This window comes from Dendrobates tinctorius, unplaced genomic scaffold (genome assembly GCF_039654945.1).
Source record: "Dendrobates tinctorius isolate UK_male_01 unplaced genomic scaffold, ASM3965494v1 ptg000111l, whole genome shotgun sequence".
NCBI classification, from domain to species: Eukaryota; Metazoa; Chordata; class Amphibia; order Anura; family Dendrobatidae; genus Dendrobates; species Dendrobates tinctorius.
This window is the reverse complement of record NW_027361779.1, coordinates 24,678,246-24,700,392: the sequence shown is the minus strand read 5'-3', so window position 1 is coordinate 24,700,392 and position 22,147 is coordinate 24,678,246. Positions and strand designations below refer to the sequence as shown.

General features: G+C 45.0%; 1 protein-coding gene across 2 annotated transcripts in view; it reads right to left on the bottom strand.

Annotated features, from left to right (window-relative positions):
• MDN1 (midasin AAA ATPase 1) overlaps positions 1-22,147 on the bottom strand; it is a 476,296-nt gene that overhangs the window by 345,064 nt on the left and 109,085 nt on the right. For both annotated transcript variants that reach the window (XM_073589565.1, XM_073589566.1), the window contains exons 19-25: positions 17,346-17,442; positions 14,776-14,889; positions 12,976-13,123; positions 3,888-3,998; positions 3,348-3,499; positions 2,227-2,405; positions 1,548-1,756 (exon numbers count right to left, since the gene is read on the bottom strand). In XM_073589565.1, coding sequence (XP_073445666.1) covers positions 1,548-1,756; positions 2,227-2,405; positions 3,348-3,499; positions 3,888-3,998; positions 12,976-13,123; positions 14,776-14,889; positions 17,346-17,442 — 1,010 coding nt within the window. The remainder of the gene's footprint in view (positions 1-1,547; positions 1,757-2,226; positions 2,406-3,347; positions 3,500-3,887; positions 3,999-12,975; positions 13,124-14,775; positions 14,890-17,345; positions 17,443-22,147) is intronic.

Below are 22,147 nucleotides of genomic sequence, written 5' to 3'. Positions count from 1 at the left end.
TGATCCTAACCCTAACCCTGACCCTGACCCTAACCCTTAACCAAACCATACCCTGATCCTAACCCTAACCCTGACCCTAACCCTAACCCCCCTTAACTAACCCTAACTCTAACCCAAACCCCTAAATTCCATTGTCTAAACTAATGGTAAAAAAAAAAACGCATGTGCAAAAAAACGCATACATAAGCATGCCAATGCGCACATATGCTCACCATAGACTTATAATGGGTGTCTTGCTGTAAAAAAACGCATTGCGCGCGCATGCGTTTTTTTGAGGCAAGTCGGACGCCCAAAAAATGCAACAGGTTGCATTTTGTGCGCCCGAGCGCTTACCGCAAGAAAACGCATGCGCGGAAAACCGCGTACAAACGCATGTGTATGCGCAAATAAGCGCATCCCATGCAAAGTATAGGGGGAAAAAACGCATGCGCTATTTAGCGCTAAAATACTGCGAAAAAAAAACGCAAGTGTGAAACCAGCCTCAATGAGCGGTACCACGTGACCGCTAAAGGAAGGAGCCTGAAACCGGGAGAAGTGGGGGGGCTGCAGAGACCGAGCCAGGAGTGGGTAAGTATATGCAATATTCACCTGTCCCCAGTCCATCGCTGCGCGCTACTGTCCTCCGCGTCCTCTGGCTGTGATGTTCAGGACAGAGGGCGCGGTGACGTAGTGAGTGCGCGCCGCGTCCTCTGCCTGAACAGTCACTGACAGAAGACCGGGAAGAGACAGACCAGCGACGGAGAGGTGAGTATGTCTTATTTTTTTTTTATTTGCAGCAGCGGCAGCATATGGGGGCATAATCTATGCAGCATCTTCTGGGGCAGCATATGGGGGCATAGTCTATGGAGCATCTTATGGGGCAGCATATGGGGGCATAATCTATGGAGCATTTTATGGGCCAGCATATGGTGGCATAATCTATGGAGCATTTTATGGGCCAGCATATGGTGGCATAGTCTATGGAGCTGCATATGGGGCATTATATGGGGGCATAATCTATGGAGCAGCATATGGGGCATTTTATGGGGGCATAATCTATGGAGCATCTTATGAAGCATCTTAAGGGGCATAATCTATGGAGCATTTTATGGGGGCATAATCTATGGAGCTTTTTATGGAGCATCTTATGGGGGCATAATCTATGGAGCATTTTATGGGGCAGCATATGGGGCATAATCTATGGAACATCTTATGGGGCCATTATTAACCTTTGTGCAGCATTATATGGGGTGAATTTTGTATGGAGCATCTTATGGGGTCATCGTGAACTGTATGAAGCATTATATGGGGCTTCTGATTCAATTTGGATATTCAAAAACATTTAACCTACTGATGTCTCAACTAATTTTACTTTAATTGGTATTCATTTTTATTTTTGAAATTTACCAGAAGCTGCTGTATTTTCCACCCTAGGCTTATACGCGAGTCAATAAGTTTTCCCAGTTTCTTGTGGCAAAATTAGGGGGGTTAGCTTATACACGGGTTGGCTTATACACGAGTATATACGATATTTCTTTCTCGTTCATGCTAATTTTAAGGAAACAAACCTTTCTTCCACCGTATATGCCTGGAGGATTCTGAGTGGCAAAAAGCATGAACCTTGGATGGGCTTTAACGACTTCTTGAGTTTCAATAATAAAAAGTTCTCTGTTATCATCCAGCAATCGGTTGAGAGCTTCAAGAACATCTGTAGGAGCCAGATTCAATTCATCCAGTATAATCCAGTAGCCGTTCCTCATGGCATGAATTAGAACACCTGATGCAAAAAATAAAAAGACTAAAATTGAAGGAATTCTATCAGCACAAGATGACGGCTCCAGCGATGAGAGGATAACAAGTAGGGAGTACACTGGCTTGTGAAAGGCTCAAAGTATGAAGTTTAGCAGTACACAAAGGCACATAAAGACTTTTTTTTCCCTGCACAAACTGTAGTTTGTAAATAGATGGAAGAGAATATTTTATATATATCCGCTGTACAGGAGGCCTGGGAATCTCTTTACCTCCCGACATTCCCAGCTTTTCTTTTGATTAGCCAGACTGGCGTGATTGATGGCGGCATCATTTCCACGTTACACACACACACACACACAACACAGCTATCCACAAGAGAAAATGGGAGGCAAAGAGACTCGCAGGGCTCCCGACCAGGGATATGGACCCAGAGTCTCATGAAGCGATTCTCCCATCCACATAATATAATATACACATCCACACAAGTACACTGACCTTCCTGGAATACAAGTTTTCCTGAAGCATCTGAAGTATAGCAGCCGATGTACTCCTGGATGTCAGTGTGCTCATGATTATTAATCCTTACACAATGATTACCACTGGCACATGCCAACCAGCGAATTAAACTTGTTTTACCAACAGAGGTTTCTCCCTGGATGAGCACTGGGTGGTTTCTGAAAAATTAAACACATTATTAGTTAACAAAAAAAAGTCAACATGCCATTTTTTTTTTTTTAAAATACTTGCCCTGTAAATGTGACATATTTAAAATTGAGGGATAAACTGTATTAGGGTTCATTCACATGGCATTCTGTGACCCTGCCAGGACATAGGTCCGAAATCCCCCCCAAAACGGGGTCTGGACGCATGCGCTGACGGAACCAATAGACTAATGGTGACAGCAGAGCGAACATGAGAATGCATCCAGACCCCACAGAACGCAATGTGAAAGCACCCCTAGTAGTTGTCCAGGATTGGGGTTGAAGTCTATAGTCGCAATGACTGCAGACATTTAAATCCTCACAGCGGAAATACTGCACTCTTTTAGGATTCTCCAGCACCGACTGGACAAGTGGCAAGCAAGCACGTGATTTGTATACATGCAGTAACATGCCGACTAGAGGTACACTGCCTTGCTCAATACAAGTCAATCTGAGTGAGGCAGGACACATCTAGTCAGAATATGTAAATCTCACGATTCCGGTGCAGTCACCTGAGAATCTTGACAGTGCACAGTGTGCACGGTGTGAAGATTCACAAGTCTGCAGTGACAGAGTGATTGCAGACTTAAACTCCAAGCCTGCACAAGCCCTTTCTTATACATCTTCCCCTGGTGTATGAGAGAGGACATCTTTGGGACTTCTATACAAATACACAGTTTTTATAATTTTTAAAGGCTTCATAGATGTACAGTAAATACTTAAGTCCCCAAAAAATTTTGAGAAAAGTATTTTTCTGGCTAACACGGTACCACAATATTATTTTGTATTGTATATCATAAAGGCTTGATAAAAAGATAAAACCCTTAAAAGGTTAGAAGGCAGCCTGGAATGTTTTTAAAAGATACACAAATCAAAAACCTAAAAATAAGATACTAATCCTTTATATACACATACCCAGCAGAAACAACTCTCACAAGGTCTCGAAGATTTAATTTTACTGAGGATGTTAGGATGTAGCTTTCATCTATGGTGGGATCCTGCCCTCCCACTGGGATCCAGTATCCTTCTATTTGGATGAACCTGCCTCCATAAGGTTCTGGAAGAGGCTGAAAATAAAGCAGGATTTGCTCATTTTGCTGCTAATTTTCATAAAACAATATATAAAACAAAGTAAAAACAGCTGTCGGTATAAACGCGCCATGTAAAATCTTTTCTTTATTTATTTTTATATAGCGCTAACATATTCCGCAGCGCTTTACAGTTTGCACACATTATCATCACTGTCCCCAATGGGGCTCACAATCTAAATTCCCTATCAGTATGTATTTGGAATGTGGGAGGAAGCCGGAGTACCCGGAGGAAACCCACGCAAACACGGGGAGAACATACAAACTCCTTGCAGATGTTGTCCTTGGTGGGATTCGAACCCAGGACCCCAGCGCTAACCACTGAGCCACCGTGCTGCCCTGCAAAAGAAAGTGACACTGCACATACCTGCTTCAATAAAGATTTAATGTTCCCAGGCACAATGCAGTGACAGACTAACGACTGAACGCTAGAATGAGACGCTCTGTCCAGTTGTGTGAGGAAGGAGAGGCAAAATCCCTGAAAGCATAAAAGAAAAAAAACATCATTGTGGTCCCAATTCTTTGTTTTTCGCTACTAGACTATTTTTTTTTAATTTAATATGGGCTTGCATTTAGTGCCATTTATTTTTACCCAAATGTATGTATTTAGGGCTAAATGTTTTTTTGCAATTGGATTTCATTAACAATGTTATACTATAAGACTTGTACAGACTGTTTGCCTGCACTTTCAACTTTTTTTTTTTAAATCAGATAATTTTTATTAACAAGATTCAAAACGTCATTGCACACAATTGTGTCCAAAAAAGGAGCATAGACATATTTACAGACATTTGTAAAACCAATCCCCCATTTCCCTCCCTCCACCCCCCCTCCCTTAGATCCTCAATAGCCAATAATGAGACATTAGCATCCATTACTTATACGTTTAAACAGCATCCCTCCGGAATCAGTTTCTCTCCACCCATGGTTTCCAAAGTGATTCAAAAGATTTCACACTTTTCCTTTTCTTAAAAATATCCTTTTCCATTTTAACAACCACATCAGACTGTCTATAAAATTCCCCCAGAGTCGGCGGCTCTCCACTCAACCAGTGTCTGGCAATCAATTTACGTGCAACATACAATAATCTAGCTATGGCCAGTTTATGATGATTTTGAACTTGGATTTCCTCTACATACCCCAAAATGCATACCACAGGGTCCCATGCGATTGTACATCCATACGATTTCCCAATTGCTTCTCCCACCTCCACCCAGTATGCATTCAGTCTCGTACATTGCCATAACATATGCAGAATCCCCGCTCCCTCAGAACGACACCTAGGACATTCAGAAGTCTGTCTCAACCCTGCCCTATAAAGCCTATCTGGAGTTCTATATACTCTGTGAAGTACATAGTATTGTTAAAGTCTACTAGGCTCACTTAATGATAACTGAGGAATATATGCCATTATATCTTCCCATATATCCTCCTCTATCCTTCCCACTTCTTCCTCCCATTTCTCTTTTGCTTTAATGGGAAATCTATTGAGAAAGGTATGTAATAAATCCCTGTAAATATTTGAAACTACCCCCTTCGTTCCACCTACCGCACATACATAGTCCACCAGAATATCTCTACAAATTTTCATATCAACCATTTTACTCTGCGCCTGATAGGCATGTCTCAGCTGTCCATATTGAAACCTACTGGTCTCCCGCAACCCATACCTCCCCTGCAGTGTCTCAAAGGACAATAACCCCCGTTCGTCCTGTATCTGATCCACATATAGTATACCTAGTGATATCCAATTTTTAAATTCCCCCATTTTACCAAATTCAGGCAGTACTTCATTGTTCCAAATTGGGGAGAGATTTGTTAATGCTCCCACTTCTCTTGTCCTTTTAATAGCCTACCAAACTCTGTGGATTAGCATCAAAGTAGGATAGGTCCCACCCAACTTCCCAAAATTCCCTGCCTCCAGACCTTGAACCAATGGGTCCCTTCCCACCAACCAAACCATAATCCTTTGAACCGAACCCAGTCCTTTCTCCTCACTCCATCCCCTTAACTGCTGACCTTGTGCCGCCAAAAAATAAATCCATGGATTCGGAAGAGCTAATCCCCCCCCATCTTTAGGTCTCTGCATGAGTTCCAGTCTGATTCTTGGCTGTTTTTTCCCCCATATCAGGTCTCGAAATATAGAGTTAATGGTACGAAACCACCTTCGGGGCAACCAAACAGGGGAGTTATGCAATATATATAACAATTGGGGCATAAGAATCATTTTAGCCAGGTTTATCCTACCCACCACAGAGAGGCACAACCTGCACCACACCCCTACTTTCTTCCTAAATTTGTCCAGTAATGGGGACAGATTTAAATCAATATAACTCGAAAGAGGAAGGGACACCTGAACTCCCAGATATTTGAACCGCTGAACCACCGGCAACCTACTACCCTCCAGTGCCATCGGAATCTCCCCGCCCCCCTCATCTACCAGCAAAATATTTGACTTTGTCCAATTGATCTCCAGCCCCGAAACCTCCCCAAATGCCCCAAGAATGTTCATCGCCCCCTCCAATGCCGCTCCAGAATTTTCTAAAAATAATAGTATGTCATCTGCGTATAAGGCTATTTTCTCCTCTATCATACCATACTGGAATCCCTTAACCAAAGTCGAGTTCCTGATTGTCTGCGCCAGGGGCTCCACTGCCAACGCAAAAAGCAGCGGCGACAGAGGACACCCCTGCCTAGTCCCCCTATGCAAACCAAAACTCCCAGAAACCTCCCCATTAACTCTCACCCTAGCAGTCGGAGAAAAATACAATAACCTCACCCACGAAACAAAAATTGGTCCAAAACCAAAAGATCTCAGCACTTCCCAAAGATAACACCATTCAACACTATCAAACGCCTTACGCGCATCCAAGGAGACTACAATTCTATTCCCTTCATTATCCGACGGCACTTGCAAGTTGAAGAATAATCTACGTAGATTAATCGCTGTAGACTTATTTGGCATAAAGCCAGATTGATCCGAATGTACCAAACCCTGAACCACACTCGCCAGCCGGCCAGCCAACACTTTAGCCAAAATCTTAACGTCCGCCGACAACAATGAAACCGGCCTATACGATTCCGCCAATTCCGGGTCCTTTCCTTCCTTTAAAATGACCACTATTATCGCCTCTCTCATGGACACCGGCAGCTCTCCCACCCTTAACGCCTCCTCAAAGACTTTTTTTTAATTTGGCCACTGAGATGTCCATTAAATTCTTATATATCTCAACCGGGAGTCCATCAGCCCCAGGGGCCTTGTTGTTAGCCATTGACATGATAGCAGATCTAATCTCCTCCTCCGTTATAGGTTCCTCCAACCTTCCCCTATCATCGTCCCCAATCCTAGGCAGTTTCGCCTCCCCCAGGAAACTCTCAATATTCCCCATTATATCTCCCACCCCTGACGTATACAGCTGCTCATAAAAACTTTTAAACTCCCCTAAAATATCCTCTACTTCCGTCAATACAGTCCCCTCTCCCGTTCTTAGTTTGTATACGTACCCCGATTCCCTCTGTGCAGCAGCTACCACCGAAAGTAAGTGTCCCACTCTTTCCCCATCCTCAAAAAACTGTACTTTCTGAAAAGCTCTTCTTCTCTCCGCCTTTTTTATATATAGCTTATTAACCGCTTCCTGAGCTTCTTTTAAATTACATTTAGTTATCTCTGATGGGTCCGACACCATGTCCCTTTCTGCTCTTTCCAAATCCTCTATGATCTCCTTATCTTCCAACTTAGTCCTGGATTTACATCTCGAAATTTCCCTAAAAAGAAGACCCCTCAGAAAAGCTTTCATTGCATCCCACACCACCCGCCTCTCCGCACTTCCCTCATTAAACTGCCAGTACTCTGTGATTTCCTTCTTAATGATATCCATATCAATATGTTCAAGCCACAGGGGGTGCAACTTCCATCCCACTCCCCGTCCATGCCTCCCACCTACCCGTCTAATCAAAAGCTCTATAGGCCTATGGTCTGAAATCACCCTCGGCAGATATTCAATTCCACAGACCATACGCGTCATTAAATCATTTCCCAGTGCCAGGTCAATCCTGGAGAGGGAACCATGAGTAGCTGAATAGCATGAGTAGCAAACTACGCTCTCATTCCTCACCCTCCAGAGGTCCACCATCCCCATCTCCGTCATATAATTCCCAAACTTCGACAGTTTTTTAATACCTTTGCTTGAATCTTTCTTATGTCTATCCCACCCTTCATCCATCACATTATTGACATCTCCAATGATTAACATGGGAAACCCCATACCCCGTTTATACAGTTCAAATATTTCTTGTACCTTTTTCCCCCCCGAGTATGGGGGTGGGAAGTAAACAGCCGCAAGACACAGTGACTGCCCATAGAGTTTACAGAATAATAGAACATATTGCCCATCCCTATCTACATGCCACTCAATTTCTTCAAAGGGCGTGGACGCCCCAATCAACACCGATACCCCCCTAGCATACGAGGAATACGTAGAATGATAAGACCTCCCTATCCACCTTCTTTTTAGCACATCTACTTTTTCTGCAAGCAAATGTGTCTCTTGGAGACAAATGACATCCGGGCCCCGTTTTCTCACATACTCCATTATTGCCGTTCTCCGGTTCCCCTCCGACAGTCCTCTTATATTCCAGCTAACAACTTTAATTATATCTCTCACCATGATACCTCCCAAGTACCAATTCCCGACCCCTCAAGATAGGACGCTGTTCCCAGCAAATTGTAAGTCTCATTTCCCCGCAACAATCCCCAACCCTCCCCTCCCATCTCTCCCCCCTATGTTCATTAACACAGTAACCCATAACTAATCCGCTGTTGTCGTTCACCTCTCTTATCAGAGAGTAGGTAGTCCAGCGTCTAGCTACCTCTTCCACAGTACCCTTAATCCGCTGTTACTAAAACACCTCCCCAGCCCCTCCGCATATAAAACAACATTTTGACAATAAGTCCTCCGAAAACCACAATAAACTGTGAACTCAAAGTCCAAAGGCAGCGATATGGCAGCAACTTCTTCACTTCCGGCCTCATCCCTTCACTTCCCTCTTTCTTTATTAGCCAAGAGCTTCTGCTGATTTAAGTCCAGCCACTTAGTGGCGTCTTCTGGTGTTGGAAAAAAATGAACTGTCCCCAGTGCTACAACTCTCAATTTCGCTGGGTAGAGAGTAGAGTACACCAATTTCAAATCTCTCAGTCTCCTTTTAACCCCTCCATAGCTCATCCTCTGTTTTTGTACCTCAGCCGAATAGTCTGGGTAAATAGATATCTTCTGGCCATTAATACACATGTCTTCAGCCGTACGAGCACACCTCAATATGGCATCTCTGTCTCTATAGTTCAGGATCCTGGCAAGGACTGTACGAGGGGGGGATCCCATCGGAAGGGGTTTCATAGGAACTCGATGAGCCCTTTCCACCACAAACATCTTAGACAGGTTATCACCACCTATCTTGTCCTGGAGCCATTTTTCAATAAATTTTGTAGGGTCATTTCCTTCAGTCTTCTCAGGGATACCCACTAATCTGACATTGTTCCTCCGTGAACGATTCTCCAAATAATCAGTCTTATTAATCAGAGCAGCACATTTTTGCAAACACTGAGTGTGGGCTTTTTGCATTTTAGAGATATGGTCTTCCAACACACTCACTCTCTCCTCCACCTCTCCCACTCTCTTATCCATTTTGCCCATGTCTGCCTTTATTGTAGTAACTTCTGCTATAGTTCCATCCACTCTGTGAGTTAACGTTGTTATCGCAATTTTGCATGATCTGATCAGCTCATAAATGTCCCGCAAAGTGGGCTCCCCTATAACCAGCTCCTCCACGTTCTCTTGTTCCACACCATCATTTCCCCCTCCATCTTCTTCCCCCTCCGGCACCCCCTGTACCGTATCATCCTCAGAGCCTTCTCCCTGCTCATTCCTCCGTTCTCCAGCCTGTTCCTCCTTCTCTTCAGCCATCTCCTGCCGTGCTCCCTCCACCCAGGCATATTTCTCCAGCTTGGCCTCCACTTCTAGCCTCTTTGCATAAGAGGCATTTGCAGCGTCTGCTCTCTCAGCCGCCTCCACGCTGTCGGCGCCATCTTGGGTGCGGGTCCCCGCTCCTGCCTTGGCGTCCTGCTGCCTTCTCCAGACCATCGCTGCAGCTCCGCACCACTACACCCGTCGGGGCCGACCTCCTGAGTCTCTCCTCAGCCGCCCAGAGATTCAACAGCCTCCAGAGGGGTCCTATCGTCAGGATAATTGCCGGTCTCAGCGGAGGAGCTCCAGAAGCCGACCGCTCACATCAGGTGCTAGGCCACGCCCCCCGCAATTTTAACTTTGATTTGGTCTGTGATCATAAATCAGATGAGGGGAGCTCAGTAAACGTTTTACAAAGTCCCCTGCCACTCATTCTCAACTAGCTCACTGGCAGATACTCAGCTGACTCATTTTGTCTTCACTAGTGATGAGCGAGTATACTCGTTGCTCGGGTTTCCTCGAGCAACCTTGGGTGATCTCCGAGTATTTTGGCGTGCTCGGAGATTTAGTTTTCATGATTTGTGGCTGCTGGACAGCCTGAAAACATGTGGGGATTCCCTAACAAACAGGCATTCCTCACGTGTATTCAGGCTGTCCAGCAGCCACAAATCATGCAGCTCCATGGACAGAAACTAAATCTCCGAGCACGCCAAAACACGGAGAACACCCGAGCATGCTCGGGGAAACCCGAGCAAAGAGTATACTCGCTCATCACTAGTATTCACATTACATAGCAAAAACCTGCTAAGGCTAGTTTCACACTAGCGTTTGTGAGCGCAGCGACGGCCTGCGCACGGCCGCCGCTAAGCCCCGCCCCCTGCCGCGCCTCCGCCGGTAGCTCCGCCTACCGGCGCATGACGCTGCATGCGCCCTGCGTCCCCTATCTTTATCACTGGGGGCGCAGGCCGTGCGCAGTACTGCAGCAGGTTGCGTTTGGCGCAGGTCGGCGCACCGTCAAAAGGACGCATACGCCGCCAAACGCATACTGCGCACGGCCTGCGCCCCCAGTGATAAAGATAGGGGACGCAGGGCGCATGCAGCGTCATGCGACGGTAGGCGGAGCTACCGGCGGAGGCGCGACAGGGGGCTGGGCTTAGCGGCGGCCGTGCGCAGTCCGTCGCTGCGCTCACAAACGCTAGTGTGAAACTAGCCTGACAGATTCCCTTTGCTGTGGTCTATATAAACTGCAGCCTTTGAGTGGTCAAGGGTCATTCTAACCTTTTGGCTAGAAAATATGGCACGGCTAGAAAATATGGCACGGTGTCCACCTATTCCTATTAACTTGCAGACATGGGGAGGATGGTGTAAGATCATAGGATTTAGGAATCCTCTTCACTGTCATTCATGGAGGTGCAAATCCACAGGCAGAAAGGAACACCTGTGATGGTATTAACCCTTACCTCCCCTTAAGCACAGAAAAAAAAACAAAGCCTCAAGAAAATGGGGATACAAGGATTAACACTGTCAGATTGAGGAGTGAGATGAATGTATGGGGGACAGAAGAAAACAAAATCTAAAAACTCTGTCACAGCTGCTGCCCCCCAGTAATCTAAGTGATACATCACTGGAATCAGGGTCTGTTTTCCGACATTATGCTGCTCTCAGCCGAGGTAGCAAGAACTTGCTGACAGATTCCCTTTAAATTATCGTATATACTCAAGTATAAGCTGACCCGTGTATAAGCCAAGGCCCCTAATTTTTGCCAGAAAAAAAACTGGGAAGACTTATTGACTTGAGTATAAGCCTAGGGTGGGAAATGCAGCAGCTTCTGGTAAATTTCAAAAATAAAAATAGATACCAATAAAAGTAAAATTAATTGAGACATCAGTAGGTTAAATGTTTTTGAATATCCATACTGAATCAAGAGCCCCATATAATGCTCCATAGCCCCATATAATGCTCCATATAGTTCATGATGAGCCCCATAAGATGCTTGATACAAAATACGCCCCATATAATGCTCCATAAAGTTCATGATGGGCCCCATAAGATGCTCCATACAAAAAATATGCACCATATAATGCTGCACAAAGGTTAATAATGGCCCCATAAGATGCTCCATATTAAAATATGCCGCATATAATGCTGCATAAAAGGTTAATGATGGCCCCATAAGATGCTCCATAGAATAATATGCCCCATATGCTGCTCCATAAAGGCTGATGGCCCCATAAGATGCTCCGTAGAATATGCCCCATATGCTGCTGCTGCGATTAAAAAAAAAAAAAAAAATGACACTCCCCACTCGTCGCTGGGGGCCAGGTGCCGGTGTCCTGAGCAGGTGGGGACACCAGCGCGCTATGGGGGCCAAGTGCTGGTGTCGCCGCTGGCTCAGGCCCCCAGAACTTGCAATATTCACCTGTCCCCGTTCCACCATCACGCTCCGCTCTGTCTGGCAGAGGGCGCACACTAAACACGTCATCGCGCCCTCTGACCTGAACGTTACAGCTAGATGACCCAGAAGACAGAGCGAGGCAGTGGAACTTGGACAGGTGAATATCGCATGGCTTACCCCATCCTCCTCATCATACTCACCCCCTCCTGGCGCGGTCTCTGCACGTCCCTGCTTCTCCGATGGTCTCCGGTGCCAGCAGCTTGTTCCTGTGTTCAGCGGACATGTGGAATCGCTCATTAAAGTAATGAATATGCGCTCCACGCCTATGGGAGTGGAGTGCCGTGCATATTCATTACTTTAATGAGCGGCACCACGTCAACCCCTTGGGACAGTGACTCGAGTATAAGCCGAGAGGGGGCACTTTCAGCCTAAAAAATGGGCTGAAAATCTCGGTTTATATTCGCGTATACACCGTATAATTTAAAAAAACAAAACCGCAAGTAACTTATTTCACTTAATATGTGCGCTCACAACGGATGCTATATGCTTGTGTGATTCCGGCCTTAGGCTAGGGTCACACTGCATTAAAGCAGCCCGTTAACGCATAGCGTTGATGGGCTGCGTTAACGCTATAGCATAACGTAATCGCGTTATGCTATACAGCTAGCGCAGATGATTCTTCTGCGCTAGCGGTGACGGCGCCTCAGACACTGCAGCCCGCGTCCAAGGCGCTGTCACTAAATGACGGCACATCGCGAGCGCATGCCGATTATGGCATGCGTTCGCGATGCGCCCAACAATGGGGGTTAATGGCAGCGTTAACAGACTGCATTACACCGCGTTATGCCGCGGTGTAACACAGTCTAACGGACTGCCATAACACAGTGTGACTCCGGCCTTAGTCTTGTAATTCGATACATGGCCACAGGAATTTTACTTTTGAATTTATTAAAACTGAGCATCCAATAACTACAACACAACAGAAATGGGCGACTTTTTCATAGGCCCTCCCTCTACATAAAATGAAGTTACCATCACGTAATGGAAATGTCGTAAATCCTCAGAATGAGTAAGCCATACACGGGCAGCAGGTGGCTCACCTCATACAGGGATCGCTGGATGTTGTTGCATGGATTTGCAGCTGCGTATCGCAGGGCCCTGCATAAAGTCCGCAGGCTAAAATGTGGTCTGTGACCAGTGCCGTCCACAAGCTCGGAAACAGATCGCTTTCGAATTGTCAAATAAAAACTGAAGACAAAATAAAGAAATGCATCAGAGACTTAAAAGGATTATTAATCGGCATAGCACCAAATGCAGTACATTTTGGGAGATGTCTGCTGCAGAAACGTTTACCTCAGATATCAGTCTGATACATCGAAATTGGTCTGTAAAAATTACGTGTTCATGCTGTGGTGAAACTGCCTCATTTATTCAGCTGTATGGAATGGACTTTTACCCAAACCTAAAAGAGGTAGGGTCAGACAGTGCTGTATGAAACACCGCCCAACGCAAATGCTGTATAATTATCTTTCAAAATCATGCGGCTATCGAATCACATGGAAGACGGCACTCCTGTATAATCGCTACCACACCATTAGGCCTCACCCGGAACGATTAGCATGGGGTCACACATAGTACTCAGCATGTGTACACCACATGTCCACGGTGTGTCTAGCAACATGCAGCTTCTTAAATGTCGCAACATTAGAAATTAAATGGAACCTGTCTCCATGAAATTGCTGTCCAATCTGCAACCACCATGTTATAGAGCAGGGGGAGCTGAGCAGACTGATATATAGTTTGTGAGAAAGACTCAGAAAATCCTGTGGTTTATTCATTTAATCCTCTGTTCGTTCTGGGACTTTCAGTCCAGTGGTCGGTCCTTTCAGTGACTGACAGCTGTTTCTGTATGCTCACTTATACAAAAGCTGTCAGTCACTGATAGGACCGCTTACTGGACTGACAGTCACAGAAAGAACAGAGGATTCAATGATGAAAACACAGGTTATACTGAAACTTTCTCACAAACTATATATCAGTCTGTTCAGCTCCCCCTGCTCTATAACATGGTGGTTGCAGATTGGACAGCAATTTCATGGAGACAGGTTCCAATTAACATGAATAGCTGCAGTTTCTGTAATGTGTGATCACCCCAGCCTCAGAAGAACCAGTAGGAGTTTGAAAAACCATTGATAACTGAGCCCCATTATGGGTATTCTAACACAGATTCATCAAACTGTTTTCAACAGAACTCTGGCTGAAAACCATAATTTCAGGACTTTTCCAATTTTTACATCAGTCCCAGGTAACTTTTTGGAAAGTGGGTGGAGCTTAGTGAAGAGTATGCATTAGTGATGAGTGAGCGTGCTCGGATAAGGCGCTATCCATGCCCGGGTGCTAACCGAGTGACTTCAGCATGCTTGAATACTATGTTCATGTCCTGGCACCTGCATGTCTCGCAGTTGTTTGACAGCCGTAACACATTCAGAGTCTGCCTTTTAGGCAATCCAAGCATGTGTAGCGACTGTCGAACATCCACAAGACATGCGGCCACAGCCACTCAAACATAGCATTCGAGAATGCGAAGTCACTCAGCACCCGGGCATGGATAACGTATTATCCCAGCACACTCACTCATCACTAGTAGGCATGACTATCATAATTGTTGACACAAACGTGGTGTAAATTATGACAAATGTACGCCATTTCTTGTGCAGGTGCTCACAAGCTGAAAGATGAGCCAAATTCTTTAAAAAGTGCATGTCTTTTAAAGAATCTTGTTCATCTTTATTCAATTCATCCTTCATCAAAACTGGTGTAAAAAAAATAACATTTGTATTTTATGGTGAATACAAAAAACCCAAAAAGCATGCTACAACAAAAGCTTTTTTTTTTTTTACCTGATAATTCCTTGGACAACAGAAATGTTGACATTTAGACCCTTCAAATAATCGATGATAAGTATCTGTAAATCACTTTCATTTTCAAGCTCTTCCACATACAGCTCAGTAAATCTATAGACAAGAATTCAATGCAGAAATTAAGTCCTGTTAGTACAATAGTCTGCATGATCTACTAGAACATGATTTGCGTATGTTTGGTCCTAAACAGTGGTGCATGCACGAACCGGCTTCACATCTGCGGATGGCAGAGCTGCGGACTTCCTCCGTGAAGCTCCGCCCACTGTCGCAATTCCTCTGTTCAGCTCCGCCTATGTCTGCATGTGGCCTGCGTACCTGTCTTTAACATTGGGTACGCAGGCCGTGTGGATGTATGTGGATGCCTCCGCATGCTTTATTTTGACGATGCAGCGACCTGCGTCGAACGCAACATGTTGCAATTTGTTGCGGTCGCCGCATCGTCTTCTCATGCCATTATCTCTAGGTAACTACAATGGTCATTCCAAGGCATTGGAATCACAATGGCTCCCCTATACAGGAGAAAGAAAAAGAGATGTATCAAAGCTACAGAAAAACAGCACTGACTGCTGAGGTTAATGCTATTAGCTTTCTCATCCAAGCAACATTGTCTAAAAAGCACAAAAAACATTCTTAACATGTAATCTGGAAGAGAATTTCAACCCCAAACAATTTGTATGTGTATGCAGCTCTTTAAAAGACAAGTCCAGCAATACATTTACATGGCTGGTCTGTTCGGGCGTTACTAAGAAATCAGTGTTTCAATCGATATGCAAATGAGTCTGTAAATCTAAAGCCTCTGTCACTCCAGCTCTATCCCCCACCTAGCAACACTTCCCATATTACAGTGTTGTATGTCCACCGATGCCCATAGTCACCATTGCTTTGTTACAGCATCATGTCGACGTTAACAAGGCAGAGACACAGTAGTGTACCCAGTAGAGGCTAAAAAAAATCAATTTGTTTTTTTTTTCTTTTTTTAACAAACGTGCATATTTGAAAAAGTTTTTGGAAAGAGGACAACCCGCTTCACCTGATATCTGATACCCAGAAATGAAAAAGAGATAGAAAAAGGAAAAAGAAAAAAGTTGAAAAAAGGGAGGGTGAGGTAAACCAAGATAAGGAGATGTAGGACATATTGCCAAAATGCATGTAATAAAAATAAAGCTTGATAATCAGAAGATTTGAAAAATGTAATCCAACAATGCCAGGATTTGAGGAATTTATCATTGTCCCTTTCAGAGAGGTTGTGAGGAATTGCACAGGAATTTAAAGAGCTACTTAATATTAAAAACTCATATACAATGTGTTCGCTCTCCTTCAGGGAGACAGGCTTTGGAGCAGAGCGCACTGGCTGGACACTGACAAGGAGAGAGTGCACTGCACACTGAACAGGACAGTTGGCAGAGAGCGGAATAGAACAACCTATGAAGCAGACCTCACTAATGACAGTCCGTTTCAAGGGAGAAGGGGTGCGCTGACACAACCAGGAGTGAGGAATAGCATAGTACAGGAACAGACCGAGTCCTTGTAATTGAGCAAAAATTTTGCAACTCAGCATTTTTAGGGCTAAGTCTCAGTCAGCACCATCTACTTTTAAAAAAGTGGTTCGAGCTGAGGCATGATAAATTCATTATAAAAATGCCAGCCTTAGTGAATTGGGTACCTGATTTTTTTTCAATGCAATCCAACAGTGGACTACACAGGAGAGACAGCATCTCTGGAGAAAAGAACATATATTGTGCAATGTTGTCATCAAACTATGGGCTTGTGCCCTGCAAACCAAAGGGCTTCAAACATCTTGCTGAACTTTGTTTCTCCTGCTCCACCTTGTCCTACAAGTTTTCCCCCTTCTCCACTACTTTAGTACTTCTAAAACCCAGTTAAAACAGGGTCTAATGTTCAGCTGGTACACCATCATGACTTCTGTTACGGATGGAAGCCAAGACACAAATCTAAATGAGGCCTTATAGGAGGTATACCAACCAAAACCATTTATGCCTAACCCACTGGATAGGTAACAAACGTAAAAAGGTTTGTCCACCACTGGTATCAACCATTATCAGTGGTCATCAAGTGACAAAGAATGAATATTTGCAGTCCTGTGCCAAATAATGTCTCAGTCACATATCTCAACAGAACATTGTGTGACACAGCTGAGTCTAGAAGGCAAGTAAACACAAATATAAAAAACGCATACCTGCAGTCATATGACAACTGCTGGAACTAGCAAGCAGAGCTGAATCCCAACAGTGTGTGCATTACACACTATTGCGATTTGAGAAGCTGCAGCCCTTTCCAAAGATTTCATCAGAACAACCCCTTTAAGTCAGTCCATATTTTGGAAACCACAGTATTGATTGGCACTGTGCTTGGCCATTTTCATCAGTGACAATAGCTTGAAATGAATGAAGAAGTGGGACGAATTCTGGACTACCACTTTATGCAAACACCTACTAGCTGAGGTAGCGCAGTCTGACGAACCCCCACAAGTATATAAATGATGAAGTGATATTCCTGCCAAAAGCATTCATCAGGAGTAAAATATTTACCGATTTCTTATTCCAGGTGGCAAATTCCTCTTGCCCACATCTGTCGCAGGATTCATGCAGGCAAATAACCGAAAGTCGGGATGTCGAATGAGAGGCTCTGCACAAAAGCAGGAAAACTTAGAAAAGGCAAGAGATCACATCTTTTAATTAATTAAACTTAGGCCATTTTCCTGCATCAGTTAAATATGGACCGTTCTCTCATCAGACAACCAGACCCAAAAGTCAGGTCTCCTGGTCTGAGCTGCTGCTTCATAGGAATATATAAAGGCATGTATCTGAGGTCTGGAGACCAGGCTGTTAGGATGGGTCTTCTGCTGCGAGAAACAGCTGTTTCACAGATGAGGGAGACCAGCCTTAGGCCTCTTTCACACTTCCGTTTTTTACAATCAGTCACAATCCGCCAGGTTTTGAAAAAAAACGGATCCTCAATTTTTTTTTGAGGATCCGTTTTTTTCCCATTGACTTGCATTAATGGCGGATTGTGACGGATTGCTGTCCGTTGCATCCGTTTTTTGTGAGGATCCGCCAAAAGTTGCTGTCCGTCACCATCCTCAAAGATTTCAAAACGGAGCTTGTAACGTTTTTTCCTCTGGCGGATCCTCCAGACACTCATTTAACCCAAAATTCTTTCTGGGTGCCGGACAAAATAAATAAAAAAAAAAAAAAATCTCTCTCTCTCTCTCACATCAGTTGAGAACGGATCCGCTTGTCCGCCTTTTTGGCGGATTATAACTGATGCAAAAAACTGAAGTGTGAAAGAGGCCTTATTCACGCAAAGAGAAAAGCAACTCTACAAACGGTGGTCATTTTACATATCACAAAGCAGTATCAGAAGAGTAATGCAGCTATGAGAGCGCTTTATAACTGCTCCTAACTATCTTTTTCACACTGCACAGCGCTCAATGAGTACGATGTTGTGAACAGCCAACGTGCCATAGTTGCTGCCCATTTTTGAATCTAGTGATCATATACTCTGCTAGTGACTGCTGCTGCTGTAACAACAGAGGGCCGCTTTCCTCTATAACTTGGACTTTAATGGATGCCCCAGTTTCTGTGAAAAAAAATAAAAACTGCAATCTTACCTACAGAATATATATCAAAACAAGGAACCCTCTCACTTCATTTGGCCAGTGTATGGGGCAACGAACTGAGCGCACTGTAATCACGCCCACTGCTTCCTGACTGCCATTCTGCTCAGGACTGCGAGGGCTGAAGAAGAGGTCCACCGAGAAGCAGTGGGGAGTTATTACAGCGCACTCGCTGTGTAATTAGCGATGTAAAATCATGCAAAAGTAACTTGTCATTTAGGACCTAACACTTTGGTTGGTAAACTTAACTCTAAGTTTAAGCCTGTAACAACCAGAGTCAAAGGTCCTAAATGACAAGATACTTTTGCATGATTTTACGTTAACGGTGGTTTAAAGCGAACCTTAAAAACAAATAAAAATCTGTCAGCAGGATTTCAGATCCCACTACTAATATGTGCATGTAGCACTTTCAAAAACAAGTCCAGCAATACCTGGCAAGGCCAGTCTGTTCCTCCGCTACTGAGAAATCTGTTTGAATTGATTTGTAAATGAGGCTGTAGACCTGAAGCCTCAGTCACTCCAGCTCTATTCTCCACCCATTGCCGCCTCCACCTGGTTGACGGACTGCTCCTTTGCTTGAAATCACACATCATAAACATTGTCAGTCAAGTAGGAGTAAGTAGCGCTAGGCTAGGTTGGGAATGGAGCAGCGGTGACTGAGGCGAAAGATCTTCCGCTTCATTGGCAAATCAATTCAAACTCTTGATTTCTTGGCCACAGAGGAACAGACCGGCCATGTAAAGGTATTGCTGGACTTGGCTTTGAAAGAGCTACATGCACTTATAAATAGTTTGGGGGAAGTGGGGGGATGAAATCCTGCAGACAGATTCTCTTTAACCCCTTAAGGACCAGCACTGTACATATATGGCGCTCGTCGGTAAATTATAAATGGAGAGGGCTAAGGAACCAAGCATGCCAAATTCCCAGCAGGTGATGGCTGTGATATTCAACCATCATCTACCACTTAGATTCGAGAGTAGAGTGGAGCGGAACTCCGCCCATGGCTGTTAGCCTACTAAAATGTTGCTGTCATTCGGCAGAATTTACAGTGCATGTCCAGGGTGGTGCACTGTTCTAACTGCTCATCGGTTACCATGTCGCACATTTGGGTTGCTATGATAACCTGGAGTCTGTTGAAGATCCCCAAGCCTATCATGACGATACTCCTTTGAATGCCAGCATATGGCTGGATTTCAAAGGAGACCCAAGGGGACTAACAATACAGCTACAGCTGCAGCACAAAACACATTACGTTGTATGCAATTTGGTGGACTGCAGTGGTCAATTAATTAAAACTTCAAAGTGGGGCAGTGTATAACTGAACTGAACTGGATAAGCGACTACCTGACAAACAGGCTGCAGTTTGTAAGGATGGGGGAGGTGGTATCTGGCAGTGTACGGAGCAGTGTTGGAGCCCCTCAGGGTACAGCGCTGTCGCCCTTCATCTTCACATTGTATACAGCTGACTTTCAGTATAAATCAGATTTTTGTCACCTCCAAAAATTCTCAGATGACTCAGTGATTGTAGGGGGCATTGAGGGGGCCGGGGGGAGGAGGAATATAGAAGGGTGGTTTCTGACTTTGTGGATTGGTGCCGGACTAACTGTCTAGAACTAAATGTAAAGAAAACCAAGGAGTTGGTGGTGAGTTATAGAAGGAAAAAGGATGATTACTTACCAATCAATATTGCTGGCCAGGAGGTTGAGAGCTACAAATATTTGGGGGTTCACCTTGACAGTAAACGCGATTGGAGGTGTCATACAGAAAAGATTTACAAGAAGGGAATGAGAAGACTGTACTTTCTACGGAAGCTAAGGTCGTTCAACGTGTGCAGTAAAATGCTGGAAATGTTTTACCAGTCCGTTGTGGCAAGCGCCATTTTTTTGCCATCATATGCTGGGGCAGTAGTGTGAGAGTAGCTGACACTAATAAGCTCTACAAACTTGTCAAGAAGGCAAGTGTGGATGCTGGCCTCCATCTGGACTCCTTTGAGGAGGTATTGGAGGATAGGATTCACACACCCACTATACGAGCTTTTCTTGAAGCAGAAGAGCACATTCAGCAGCCGTCTAATCCTACTACGGTGTACGAAGGAGAAATTCAGGAAATAGTTTGTACCTATTGCTATGGGGGTGTAAAATAAGCTCCTAAGGGTGAAAGACTACAATGACTGATTGCAGGTGTACTAATGTCAATTAACAGTGACTTATATACCTGAACTACCTACACTTATTTGTCGTGTAATGTTGGCATACTTGTGCAAGATTTGTGTCCTAATATTTTATGTACTGCTGTTTGTGTTGCTGCTGTAATACCGTAATGTCCCCCGGGATCAATTAAGTGTATCGTATATAACAGTGCTCTGCATACCGAGCTACTCCTAGTTATTGGTGACACTCAGCTGAGGAGGCAGGTTTCACCTAGACTATTACTACCAATCTGAAAGCGCTATATGGCTGCAGCAATTTCTGGTATAATATACTTATTTTTTTATCACTTCATTGGGGGACACAGGTAACCATGGGTGTATGCTGCTGTCACTAGGAGGCTGATACTAGGCAAAAAAGGAAATTTAGCTCCTCCTCTGCAGTATACACCCACTGACAGGCACAAAGTACCTCAGTTTAAGCTTAGTGTCTGTAGGAGTCGGACCTGGATCTGCTGCCAGATCGGCATTATCCCTTGCAGGTTCTTTGTGTTTATTAATCTTTTTCCCTGTTTTTCAGATCCATCTTTCTAGGGTAAAAGGGTGTAATGTCTCACCATGTTTTCCTTTAAGTATGCGACCGAGAGAGCAGTGTGGTGTCAATCACATCGCCCACTCTCAGACACGCAGGCAGGACTTTTTCCCCGGTCACCCTTATGGGTGTTTCAGGGTAATTACCGGTGGCCAGTCCATGCCTTTTCCCCTTCTCACCCCTCTCCTCGGAGAGTGCTGAGAGGAAGACGGTGGTCACCAGCGGTGGCCTCCCCCTTCTTTTAAGGGAATGATGCCGCCTTCTGCACCGTATGGAGATGGTGCGGGAAGGAGGATCCCCGATGCCAGTGACCCTCTCACACCCGAGGGCTCCTGATGTGATCCTCAGCTGTGAAGAGGAATCGTGGACCCACCTGCCAGGTGTGTATGCATCCTCAGCAACGCAGGCATGATCGGTCACGTTCCTGTCTCTTAACAGGGACAGGTCGCTTTTAGCAGCCGTGGCCTTTCTCCACTATTCCTTTTCTTCCCTGGCAGTGCAGGCAGGACCCCTTTACTTTTTCGTCTCTTAACAAGGAATGGGTGCCTTTAAATCATCCGCGGCTATTTTCCATCTTGGCGCGCGTCTCCTGGCACTCTTTTTCTGCACAATGACCGCCTCCCCTCTCTGCCGAGCGCTTGCATTTTCGTGGTTTTTCTTGGCCAATAGGAGGCCTCGCTGGGTCAGAGTCTCTGCTCTGACCAGGCCACGCCTTCGATCGCAGCTCCTGCTCTGGCAGGGTCACGCCCCCTGTCATCCTATAGGAGGGGCACTTTCAGTTTTGCTGGCCGGCCGATCCTCAGGGCTGGCCATGCCCTCGACATGTCAGCCAATCAGATCTCATCTTTCGTTTTCACCGTCTGGAACTTTAGCCACGCCCACCACTCCGCAGTGTGCCGCTATACCTGTGTCTCCGTGGCCATCTTAGATCTCCTGACCTGGCAGTTCGTGCAGGACCTTCGTTAACGCCGTTTGC